This window comes from Empidonax traillii, unplaced genomic scaffold (assembly GCF_003031625.1).
Source record: "Empidonax traillii isolate 1590-97213 ecotype Southwest subspecies unplaced genomic scaffold, ASM303162v1 scaffold2078:size41505, whole genome shotgun sequence".
Classification (NCBI taxonomy): domain Eukaryota; kingdom Metazoa; phylum Chordata; class Aves; order Passeriformes; family Tyrannidae; genus Empidonax; species Empidonax traillii.
In genome coordinates, this window is record NW_020957271.1 from 24,288 (window position 1) to 36,939 (window position 12,652).

Consider the following 12,652-nt stretch of genomic DNA (forward strand, 5'->3'; position numbering starts at 1 on the left):
AGCACATGCCAGTGTCCCTGCTCATGCTGTGATGGAAGGTGGACGGGACGAGGAGCTCTTTGCTGAGTGGACGTGGCCAGGAAGGCGCCCTGAGCCCACCAGGGGCCAGCTCTGCACCTTTTGGGCAGCCAAACCATTTTGTGTCTGACCAGTTGTCCTGTCAGCAGCCTGACTGCCACTGTGGCACACTGGGGAGAGGGAACTGCAAGTCACCCGTGACGGGTAGGGTGGCCGGGGTCCCCCTGTGTCCTGGGGCTGCTGACCTGGACCTGCTCCCTTATGGAGAGCCAGGAGTGAGGGAGAGGCTGGGCAGCAGCCCAGTGGTGGGGATGCTGCAGGACGGCCGAGCAGAGTCTCTGCCCTTCCTTTGGGCTTCTTGCATCCTGCTTTCAGGCTTCCTGCTGTCTCCAGGCTCTGATCTTTAACATGTCACCCCTTTCTCCCCCCACTAGGAGACAGGAACAGTTCCAGACAAACCCTGACAGCTACAATGGAGCTGTGCGAGAGAATTACACCTGGTCCCAAGACTACAGCGACCTGGAAATTAAAGTGCCTGTACCCAAGCACATCGTCAAAGGCAAACAGGTAAAGTGGTGTTAGCGGTGAATCTTTTCCCTTTCCCTCAGGGTGCCCAGCTTTCCCAGGAAGCTGTGTTTGGAATGGGAAGGCTCCTTGTCCTTTGTACTCAAAGAGAAGGATGCAGTTGTGCCTTTTTCTCTGGTGTGTGTCTGGTGGGGACTGATGGTCCCAGCCTGCTCATGTTCCTGTTGAGCCGCAGTGTCCTCTGCTCTGTCCCAGCCAGGCTCTCTGGCACTGCCTCATCTTTTCTGTGCTTTTTCTCTGTTTCCATCACCTGCACACTCAAACATGGCTTTTGGGGCATGGCTGTTGATGGATACCCCTTCCTCAGTTGTGCCTCTGGTGCCTTCCGTTTGGAAGTGGGAGCTGCTGGAGCAGCTCTTCTGACACTGCAGAACTGCGTCAGGCACAGCCTGTGTGTGGCTTGACCTGGTCTGGGTGGAAGGGAGCTGGTCTGGGGTGCAGACTGAGAGCCAGTCCCTGTCCCTGGCTGGCTGCAAGGCAGGAACTTCTCTGCTCTGCTTGTGGTCACGTTGTATTTCCTTTACTGCTTCTGTTCCTTCCCATGGCTGGTCTTAGTTGGACCAAGAAGTTTGAACTCTTTCGAGTGCTGCCCTCCCCATGGCTGATTCTGTATTTTTCCATTTGGGAAGCCTGTGCTCCCCCACCTTCCGCTCTCCTCTGCTTCCAGGGCGGCTGAAAGGAGCACACTGGGGTTTGTCACCGGCTCCAGCCTACACAGCTCCTCGGCATGCCAAGGAGTGTCAGTGGCAGCAGCAGCAGCAGCAGCAGCTTGGGCCAGAGGGGTGAGGGAGCACACGGCTGCCACAGGCACAGCAGGGCCCTGGGAGATGCATCTCTCCCAGCAGCTCTCTAAAACAAACCCAGGCTGTTTCTTGGAAGGATTTCGGCCTATCCAGACGGGTGTTCCATTCCTCCGCATCGTACTGCGATCACGATGCCTCTCCCTGCCCATGGAAAAGTGCCCTCCTTGCCAGGGGAGTTCTGTCCTTGCCAAAATATCCACACTGGGCTCTGTCTGCCCCATCCTTGGCCATGGAATGGTGCAGAGGCCTGCAGGAGCTCATGGGAGCGGAGACAGGATACGGTTTCCTGACCTTTCCTTGGCTCAAGACTTTGCCATCACTGTGGAAAAGTCCCTGCGCCTCGGAGTGGAGGGGGTTTCAGGACAACCCCTTCCCACACCAGTGCCCATGGCACGACTCTGCCTGCCCTTGCCCTGGTGTATGCCCGTGCTGCCCTCGGAGCAGTCGGCTGTTCGGATGCAGGACTCCCCTTCTTGTGCTCTGTCTCCTAGTGTTTGTTCATCCCTCTCAGGGCTCCCCTTGGTGGCTGAGTTTCCTTTTCCAAGTGATTCTTTAATTCTTCTTCAGCCTCCAGGGAATGGGAGCAGACAGGCTGAATCTTGGGCCAGAGCAGGAGGGTGCAGAGCCATTACAAAGCTCTTTGACTTTGGTCGTGTTGTTGATGGGTTCCTGCACAAGAGCAGCATTCTCCTGCATTCACACACCTTCATCTTTTTAAAAAATTATCAGGTTTTTGGCTTTTGCCTGCCAAGGTGAGATTAAAAATCTCCACATTTGGTCCCTGGGCTCGGAGTGTGCCCAGCTCTAATGCTGCTTACAGTCTTCTTTATGACACTTTTTGGGATTTGGGCTGTTGCTATGGCACATTTTTGCTCTGGTGAGCTTAAGGTTTCCTTGTATGGAGCTCAAAAAAGTGTCCTTGGAGCAGGACTGGGCGATGGAGTAGGTGGGAGCATCTTCCTCCCTGGTCCCCACCTCTCTGATCTACTTATGGGTGCAACAGTGGCCCACCTATCCAAGCACTTAAATAGAGATAATGACTCCAGGCCTCTCTGTTTGCTGGACTTGGAGGAGACAAGCTCAATTCTTCTCTCAGTTTGTGTTTGCTTGTTTGATCTGGGTGGGCGGGTGTGGGTGTTCCGTGCGCACAGAAATCGCTGTGGTGTAAAAGCCATGGCACAGAGCTGAGAGTCGGCTTTCCCTGGAAGCACTGAGTCAGCGAGGGGTTTAGGGGGGCAGAGGTACTCCTGGCTGGGGACAGGCAGCCTTGAAGCCTCTGGGGTGCTTTCAGGGTGTTCCCTGCAGGATTGCTCTTGGCCTTCCCCCAGGTGTGGACTGTCCACAGGCACCACCCTGTGCATATGTGAGATCTCTCAGAGATGTCCCTCATGCACAGAGGGGCAGGGCTCTCCAGCGGGCTGTGCTCTGCCCCTGTACCCTGTCCCTGCTCCTGGGGGGTTGCTGTGTGGAGCGGGACCTTCTTGCTGGGCACAGTTGTAGGAACAGGTGTCACAATTGCTTCTCACTCTGGCTGCTTGCACAGCAAAGGGATTGGGTGAAGGCTGCCCAGTTAGAATCCCTTCTTCTCCTTGAGCTTCTGTGCTCCCTCTCCCAACACCTGGATGGTCCCAGAGCCACCTCAAAGTTGCCCCTTAGCTCCAACAGCTGCCTCGTGCAGGGAATAAAAACCCCTCTCACATTTGGTTGCTCCTGTTCCTGTGGACCCCAAAACCACAATGCTGCATCTGTGCCTTCCATGTCTTCAACCTCCCTGACCCTCCACACCACAAAGAGGCCTCCTCAGAGGGTGACTCAGGAGTCACCTTCCTTTTTTTCCCTGGACCCCTTCTGGACAGGCCCTGTGTCGTGCTGCGAGCCCGGCAGCAGCCCTGTCCCTGCACCCGGGGGCCTGGGCGGGTAGTGGTGGCAGAAGACAGAGCCTCATCCTCACGCCTCATCCCTGAAGTGAGGCCTCAGCCCTGGGCTGGAGGGAGCTGCTCCGTGCTCAGCCTCTCTGGAGGTGTTTCCCATCTAGGAGCAGCTGCTCTCTCTCGCAGAGGCCGTCCGCAGCCACGTGCTGGGTGGCAGCCAGTTGTCCTCTCCCGTCCTCATGTTCCTTCCCTGATCCCCAGTGACCGTGGTCTTGCTCCCAGCCATTATGTCAGAGCTCAGTCCTGTGTCACCCTGTGCTGTGTGTGCTGGGCCTCCTCTGCTCCTGCCAGAGCCCCAGCAGCTCCCTGTCACACACAGCAGGTTCAGGGGCTGTACCCAGGTGACATCAGTCAGACACAGCCACAGTGCTCTCTCTTGCTGGAGCAGCTCTGCCTGTCTCCTGCCTGCATGGAGCTAGTGAGCCGCTGGAAATCTCCTAGGTAATGGATAATGTAATAACATTTCAAATGAGATCTGCAGAGCGGGAGGAAGATCTGGGGGAACTCTGGGAGAGAATGCAGGCAAATCTCACTGCAGTCTCCTCCTCTCGGGCCAGTGCTGGGGGCCACAATCCTGCCCCTTCCCAGCCAGGTCTTCCCTGCAACCCCTGGCCTGGTGCGGGCTCTGCTGGCAGCAGCTCAGCGCTGAAGGGGACAGGAGAGAGCATATGGTCTCTCCGGAGACCAAGGATACTGCGTGCCTGTCACAGGCTGCCTCTGCCTCCCCGGGGGACAGCCGTGTCACCTGCGCGGCAGGTCGGAGCAGGGTTCCCCATATGGCTGCTGTGGGCGGGAGCTGGCCCCGTTCCTGGGGACAGAGCTGTCCCCGTCGCAGGGAGCCAGGGAGCGGTGCCGGGCTGTGCCGCAGCGTTCCTCCTGCACGCGGCCCCTCCTCGCACGCCTGAGGGGCGGCCTGGGCCGAGCCCAGGGCTGGCTCCAGCAGCACGAGCAGAGCTAAGGAGTTGGCTTTCGGCACGGTGCAGCACAGGGGGGACGAGCTGCTGCAGCCCTGGAGTAGGAACCCCCAAATTACCCCCGCCCAGACACGAGGACGACACACACCCCTGCCCAGCTCATCATGGTGACAGAGGGGCACACACCCTGCTCCTAAAGAGCTCAATCACAGCAAGTAGGTGCCCAACCTTTGAGTGCTATCTGCAGGCCTGTAGCATTACAGGTGCACTTTTCTCTGTGGGGAAACTGAGGCACTGGGTAGAACCAGCTGCCTCGAATCCTTCAAGGGCCCCAATTGCTGAGCTGTGCTGCCTTTCCCTTCCTGGAGAGGTTCCCTCACTCCTCCAAGCTGTCGCTGTTCACTATGAGATGACAGAGGGATTCCCACCCTCCCGCTACATGCAGTGCTGGAAGCTCTTCTCTCTCATCCCTGGCTAGTGCACTTGACCCCACACCCCAACTCACAGAGCGAGAGGGCAAGCAGGAACATTCCAGATGACTGTCTGTCTCTGTGTTTCCAGGTGTCTGTGGATATCAGCAGTGGCACGATCCGCGTAGCGGTGCTAGAGGGGAGCAGCCAGCATGTCCTCATGGAAGGGAAACTCACCCACAAGATCAATACAGAGAGTTCCCTGTGGAGCCTGGAGCCCGGGAAGTGCATTTTGGTAAGGGCAGTCTGCACCAGCCATGTCCCCTTGGCTTGTAGCTGCGCTGGGCTTGACCTGGGAAACTGCAGCAGCTGGAAGTTTGAGCCAGGTGGAAGAGGCTCAAGAAAAGGCTTCTCTTCTAGGAAAAGAAATGTGTCTGGCTTTGCCTGTCCAACATCTGGCTCGTGCTGCCCTTTCCTGTGGGCTGTGCCTTGCCTTCCGCTCCTGAGGTGCCCCTCAGGGTGCCGGCTGAGCAGCACATCTGCCAGGCTGGGCGAGGGGGTCCCCAGCTCCAGCTGCAGGCAGGGGAGCACAGCTGTTACCTGGGGGTCATCACTGTCCCCAATCCCACCACATGGCCCTGCGCTGCAGCACCAGTCCTGCACACCTGGGCTTGTTGACTCTGCCCTCCAACTCTCCTGGCCCTGCTCTGGCCCCGGCATCTTGGCAGGTGCCTGTTCCCTGCCATTCCTTTCTGTCCTGCCATGGGATTCCTACTTACCCTGTTTGAAGTGGACACTGTGTCTCGTTCTCTGTCTGCCTTCAGCAGGCCCGTGGTTTGCTGTGTGACTGCTGCCCCAAATCATCCCCATTGAAGAGGTCCAGGGGCTACTGGCACCCAGTTGTGTGTTACTGGTGGATTCCCAGCTCCAAGCCTGGTTTCTGATGTGCTCCAGATGTGCAGGCTGAGGGTGTGAGTTCACCTGTATCCACAGCTGGATGAGGGAAGCAGAGCTGGGAGGGGTTGTAAGGCAAGATAATCTTGTGGGGGTTCTGCCCATCACCCTGGGATCTCAAGTGTCAAACAGTTCCCAAACTCCTGTGCCAGTTTGGGGGCTAGGATTGTTCTGGGAGTGGGATTTTGCTTTCTGTGGCTATCTTTGCCCTGTCCTTTTCCATGCAGAGACTTACCCAGAAGAGTTTCAGGAGTCCCAAGGCTGCTGTGAGACCCGGGAGGGGATACATGCCATCCCTGTAGGGGAGGGAGCAGGCTCCAAGCCTTTCACCCCATGACACAAGAGTGTCAGCAGATGGGCACCCAAATCCAAGCCCCTACAGCGGGAAATAGAGTGGGAATGTACTGCCTGACTCGGGAATGCTGCAGGTGGTGTGTAGAGAGGCTGCTCAGTGTCACCCAGCCACTGCCAATCCATAGGGATGTACCCCAAGTGACAGGCTGGTGCCAAAAGGATGAGTGAGGTCCCTGCAAGGACAAGCTTCTCCGATGCTGTCAGGCCAGTGGAGGGATGTGGAAAAGGAGGTTGTGGCTTCTTTTACATGCATTTTGTAAATGTTCATAAACATCTTGAAAATTAGCTAATCTGGGAAAAGAAACAATCCTGGAAAAGTGTAAACCTGTTGAAGAGGAGATGGCCCAACGGGTGCTGCTCTCCAGCACGGAAGGGAGTCCCGGGTGGGTGTTCCCAGGATCAGCAAGGGAGGCGATGGCTCTTCAGTACCTGTCAGAGGCTGGGAATGGTGTGGGTGGAGCGAGACCTGGGGCCTTCTGAAGTGGCCACGGGCAGCATGGGGAGCAGAGTGGGCCCATCACCCCCAACTCCAGAGCTGGGTCTTGCCTCGAATTAGCATGAACCCAGGGTTGTGAGGATCTCCAGCTGGCTGCCAACATATTGATGGTGGGATGAGATCTCGCTTGAAGAATTGTAAGGTAACTGGAGCAGAGCGAGGAATTCTCGCCCGGGAGCATCTCCTTTTCCCATGCTCAAGTAGCCAGAAGTGGTTTGCGACGACTCCTGATTCATTCATCAGGAGACACCCACCCTGTGGGAATGAAATGCTTTGTTCAGAGCCTGGATGGGGCCGCTGGGGTTTGGTTGGGGCTGATGGGGTGTACAGACCGTTTCTGTACCCCAGTTTGTGTATAGCTCCGTGTGAGCTCCAAATGCAGCTGTTGAGGGTGTCTTCCTCCTGCAAGGTGCTGCTTGGCTTCCCTCCACAGGACCCAGGGATGGCGTTCCCTGGCAGGGTGATGATGCAACCGAAACCGAACTCACCCAGTGCTGGTGCCGGGGTTGCCTGAGGAGATTCTGCCCACCTTGGGCACTGCTTGGGGCTCCTCAGTGCTGCTTGTTTGTGTTCTGTGAGTTGAGGTGATCCCTGCAGCAGAGCTCGGTCTGTGCACCGAGGAGGGAGAATCTCTCCTGCTTGGTCCTGTCCATCTGGGAAGGTCCCAGCTCTGTGCAGAGAGGCTGTTGAGTTCCCTGTGCTCTTGCAGGACATGTCAGGGATCGTCAACCCCTATTCTCCATGCTGCTATTACAGCTCTTTCATCATCCTGGGCCTCCTCCCTTCTGGGATGCCGTTTACAGCTGCTCCAAAATGAGCCTCTCTGCTCCACCACCTCTTATCGTGGGAAGATCATCTTGCCTTACAACCCCTCTCAGCTCTGCTTCCCCCATCCTGCCTGGCGGTCTTATCCATGTATCCTCTTCATTACATGTCCCTCTCTCTCCAGCAGCCACAGCACTCCCCTCACCAGCATTCAGAGACTGGTCTGTCTTCCCCCGTCTTCTCCATGGGGTTCTCCTGGCTGGAGCCCAGCCTGACACCAGCATGTTTCTCATTTCATCCTTTGGCACAGCCACGTGCGTGGCAGCAAAACTCAGCTGGTGTCATTCCACAGTGGAGTGCTCTGCTGACACGGGGCAGGGGTCCATCCACACCTCCTCCTGCTCGGGATTGTGTCCCAGGATGTGCCCCTGCCCGTGGTGCTGCACCGTACCCTGGCCCTGGGTGTCATCCCTGTGCTCTCCCTTCCCCGTCACACCCGCTCGCTTGTCGAAAGTGAGATGAAAATAACCTCGCATGAGCTGTTTTTAGCAATCCCCGTTGGGTGTTGTGCACAACACCATTTGGGATTATTTTCGTTGTGGAGAATTTTTTCTCCATTTCCCTCTCTTTTTCTCCTCCTCTCATCCTTTGTTATCCACACTTGGGCTTTTGTCACCAAGTCCTGCCTTGAACACATACTACAGCCTTGGCTTGTCATCCCCTGAGCCACGAGGCCAAGGGGACATGACTCTGTGATGCCTCTCTCAGCCCTGCCCTCCACACAGTGCTAGGAATGCCACTGCTGCCTCCCCTGTTCCCCTAAACACCTCCCAGCGACTTTTGGGGTGATTTTGGGCTGCTGTGGTTCCAGCAGGAAAGCAGGCAGAGAGAGGTTGTTTCCCTACGACCCACTTAGACCCCTTGGCAGCATCTCTCCAGCTCTGAGAAGGTATTTGGGATTGGAGAAGAAACCTTGTGCTACAGCAAAGCCCAGCACTGACAATGAGGGATCGTGACCTTCCCAGCAGGGTATGGAGGTGGGACATGATGCCATGTCCATGCCAGTGATGCCTTCTACCTGCTGGAGGGGTCCCTCCTGCTGACTGTCTTGCAATCCCTCCTTACCCCTGTGCTTTTCCATGGAGCAGCCTTTCTCTACGTGGCTGACATGTTTTGGACACTGGCTGTGGGAAGTGAGCCCTTCAGCTTGAGGACACTGCTGTCTTAGGAGACAGCATTGGAGTGTGCTATTCCTGTCTCCCTAGGCACCCCAAAAAGACTCAGCTGGGCTTTTGTGCCTTTGGGATCCACCAGGCTGATCCAAAGCCTGGCCAAAGGTGTGGACATGCTGCAGGGACCTCATCTTTCCTCTGGCAAGTGGCTGTTCTGGGGTGCTGGAGGGTCAGCCCAAGCTGTTGGCTGGGAAACTCATAGCAGGCAGTGTCAAGTGCAGCGAAGCTTTGCCTTGTCTCGAAGCGAGAAACATAATCAGGTCAGGGTTTGTCCTTGTGCTCCCTCCTGGAGCCCCCATTTCTGTAGCTCTCTCTCCCTGAGGGTGCCTGCAGCCTCATGGGGGGCTGTCAGCCGAATGCCAGAGCCTCCTCTGTGGGTGGCTGGGTGAGGGCTGGTGTGTGGGGGGCATCACCCAGAGACCTGCCACAGCCTTCCAGCTCTCCCTTACCTCTACCTTTGGGCACCCAAAGCGCTTGGAAGGGGCACCAGCTGCACCTCCATCACTGCCAGCTCTTGTAGCCCAGATGCTCAGCCAAGCATGGGCTGGTTGCACAGGGAACATCAGCAGACACAGTCCAGGAAATCAACCTGTGTCCATGTCCCCCATCTTGGAGGTGAGACCCGTCCACAGCGAGTGCTCCAGCACCTCCTCTAACCACGGAACTCCAAACTCACAGGGACAGAGCGACCTTTGCCCTGGACCGTGGGCATTTCACACCAGAAAGTGGGGCTCCCACCTTGGAGCGAGTCCCACTTTGACAGCTCTCACTCTGGAATAAAGAGGGGTGAGCAAATCCCCCCAGGCAGGCTGCAGAGCTGTGTGGGTGGTGGCAGGGCACCAGCAGAGGAACAGGTTTGGTAGGGAAGGGAGGGGGGATGAGTTTCCATCCCCAGGTGCTCAGGGGTGAGTTTTCCATCCCCCAGTACTCTGGTATGGAGATGGGGTGATGCCTGACCTCCTGCAGCACCTGCCTGTTCCTCTGCCATCAGGCTGCCTCTGCTAGGGACGTACCAGCCACTCATGCCACCAACCACAGCGATGCTGTGGGAGCACGGCTTGTGGCGGAGCCATCACCAGGGAAGCTCACACCCCACCAGCACGGTGGGGACATTCCTCATGTTCCAAACCCTGAGGAGCCTGGAGGATGCTCCTGCTGCAGGCATGGGCTGGCCAGGGCTGCTGCCCCTCCACTTGGCTTGCTGGCTGAGGGGTGATGTTCTGGGGGCTCCTGCCATTCCCCTGCCTGCCCACCCAGGGTTGGGAAGCCCAGGAGCAAACCCTTGGCATCTCTCCCTTCCCTCCAAAGTGGAACTGTGCAATTAAAAGGAGAACAAGCATGCCTGTCTAGCTGGAAAAACTAACGCCTTCCCCAAGCTGGAATATTTTACCGGCTCTGCTCTCCCAGAAGGATTAAACCCCAGCCACCCCCTCCTGTATTAATTGGTTCCTTTTCTTCACACTGCAGAGACGCCTGCCTTTGTAACAGTAATGGCTGCCTGTGCTCTCCCCTCCGGAGCCGCTGAGCTTCCAGGGAATTTTGAGCAAATTGTATTGTCTGCCTTTATTGATGATTTTGCAGAGCCCAATGAATGTCATAAATCTGCCCTGCTGCTGAGATTAGTGCTAAAATAACATGGAAGGAAGCAGCCCACTCTTCCTGGAAAAACAAAAAGCAAGTCGGAGTTCCTGGTGTGAGATGCCCCACGTTGCCCTGGCACAGCCCCTCCATCCAGCCGGCTCCGTGCGGGGCTACCGCCAACGGCTTTTCCCGGCGAGGATATTGTCTGGAGCATCCTCATCCATCCCTCGGGCTGCTGCTGAGCCAGGGTGCCATGGGAAGCAGGTGCTGGCAGTGAGCTGCGGTAGCACATTGTCACCTCCTTTGCCACCCACGCTGCCACCCACAGAGCCAGTGCCAGGAGAACTGAGACCAGGGCTCCTTCTGGGTTAGAGAAAGGCCACGCCAGCAGCCCCAGCCCCACGCTCCACCTGACACAGTCTCCTTGTCCGACAGTCCTGGGCTCTATTGCTGCTGCTGAGTAAGCCACGCGGCCCCGGGCTGGTGTAACCTGTGGGTAGAACACCCCTGAGGGACACTGGTCCTGGCCTTGAGCCACGGTGTAAGACGGAATTTCAGCCCTGGGTCTGAGCTGGGGCTGCGGGAGGCTATGGTGGGGTTGTGCAAAACCCTTGGACCACTGAGGGAGGGAGGCACAAGCATCCCTCCCCCTCTGCCAGCCATGGGGCTGGGTCAGTGGGAGCTGGACCTCTGCTCCTGGGCAAGCCCCATGCTGCTGTCAGCACGGCCAAGCTCTGCACCACTGCCTTGGAGCTGTGGGGTGGGCCAGGGTACCATGTCCCAGACGGGTTGGGGGCTCCTCTCCCTACTCCCTGACCCACACCTTGTCTCTAGATCAACCTGAACAAGGGGGACGAGTACTGGTGGAATGCTATCCTGGAGGGCGAGGAGCAGATCGACATTGACAAGATCAACAAAGAACGCTCCATGGCCACAGTGGATGAGGAGGAGCATGCTGTGCTCGACCGCCTCACCTTTGACTACCACCAGAAGCTGCAGGGCAAGCCCCAGAGCCACGAGCTGGTAGGTGCCAGCCAGCCTGTGCCATCAGCCCAGCCTGGCCCTCTCACTAGCTCTCCAAGGGTCCCATTCCCAGGAAAAGGGTGCAGCATGTGGCAGCCCCACAGCTCTGCTGCATCTCAGAGCTCCTCCTCACTCACTGTCCCCCCCACATCAACCTTGTGGGGGCGTGAGGTTCAGCTGGTCCATCTTTTGCCATTCACTCGTTTTCCCCTTCCTGGCATCTTGGCAAATGCCCATAAGCCTGCACTGTGGCCGGGCCCCACATCTGTGTGCCTCTCCCCAGAGCTGGCCCTGCTCTGGGATGGATCTGCGTAGGTCTGGGCTCAACCAGACCCAGGAGCTGCCTGGTGCTGCCCTGGGTGCCATCTGCCCTTCCCTGGGCAGTGAGGAGAAGCAGGGGTGGTGTGTGCCCTTGGCAGTGGCTGCTGCCAGCTCGGGTGGAGGGGGAGCTGCTGGTGTCCACCACGTCCCCTTCCGTTGGTCAGGTGGCCATGCAGCCCTGACACCTGGGGGACAAGGGGCAGGGGAGGGCAAGGGGTGTGGGGGACAGCAGGGGGTCACCCCCGGCTGAAGAGATCCTGTGGCCTCTTTGCAGAAGGTGCACGAGATGCTAAAGAAGGGCTGGGACACCGAGGGCTCCCCGTTCCGTGGCCAGAAGTTCGACCCCTCCATGTTCAACATCTCCCCTGGCGCCGTCCAGTTTTGACGGCGGCAAAAACAACTGAAAAACGAAGCAGGGAGAGGAGAAACCCCCCGGATGCCGACTGGGACCCTCGCACTCTGTGCCGTGCCGGTGCCCGTGGCCTGCTGCTCCACGCTGCCAGCACCCATCCGTGCCGTGCGGGGAAGCCAGGCGGGCAGATTTACATCCTGTCACCACGGCAACCCGGGCGCCGAGACCCCTCTCCTCCCCTGCCTCCCCTTGCCTCGCGCTGCCGACGCTCTGTGTTTTTCCGGAATAGACGGAGCATGTTGGGTGACATAATTATTATTTTTGGTGGATGAGGATGCTGCTTTTGGGTTTTCTTGGGGTGTGGAGCCCTCCCTGCCCTGACTGTGGGCAGCTTTGCCCCTCGTGGGCAGAGCTGGGTGCTGGGTACGGGCAGCAGGGATGAGGGGACACATGGGGGAGCCTGCCCCTGCCTTGCACCCTGCCTGCACTCTGCCTGCACCCCGCCCACCTGGCACCCCCAAATCCCCTTGCCAACCCCACTCTGGGGTCTCCCATGGTGACTGTGCTGCCCTTGCCGCCTGCCCAGCCCCGGGGGAGGCTTCCTCGTGGCTTCCCACCCCATCACTGGAGGGCGATCAGGGCACCCTGGGGTGAGCAGAGACCTCAGCCAGACTGCAGGGTTTGCTTCCCCTTCCCCGGGGGTCAGCAGGGAGCAGTGTGGGTGTCCCTCACAGCCCTGGAGTTTGGGGGTGGCTGCAGACCCACCCCCCTTGTAGCCAGCAGCCCACTCCTCCAGCCAGTGGGCAGGAGAAACATGGGCTTCCCTGGCACGGAACTTGGAGGTCTGAGAGGGGGGATGTGGCAGCCCTGGCCCCCCCAGGCCCAGCCTGGCTCTTGCAGCTTCCCACTGCCC

General features: G+C 58.2%; 1 protein-coding gene across 1 annotated transcript in view; it reads left to right on the forward strand.

Moving 5' to 3' along the window:
- Window positions 1-12,057, forward strand: part of NUDCD3 (NudC domain containing 3) — a 28,886-nt gene extending 16,829 nt beyond the window's left edge. The window contains exons 3-6 of the mRNA XM_027909358.1: window positions 453-585; window positions 4,813-4,956; window positions 10,878-11,066; window positions 11,662-12,057. Of these exons, the coding sequence (XP_027765159.1) occupies window positions 453-585; window positions 4,813-4,956; window positions 10,878-11,066; window positions 11,662-11,772 (577 nt within the window). The 3' untranslated portion in view covers window positions 11,773-12,057. The remainder of the gene's footprint in view (window positions 1-452; window positions 586-4,812; window positions 4,957-10,877; window positions 11,067-11,661) is intronic.
- Window positions 12,058-12,652: the final 595 nt, after the last annotated feature.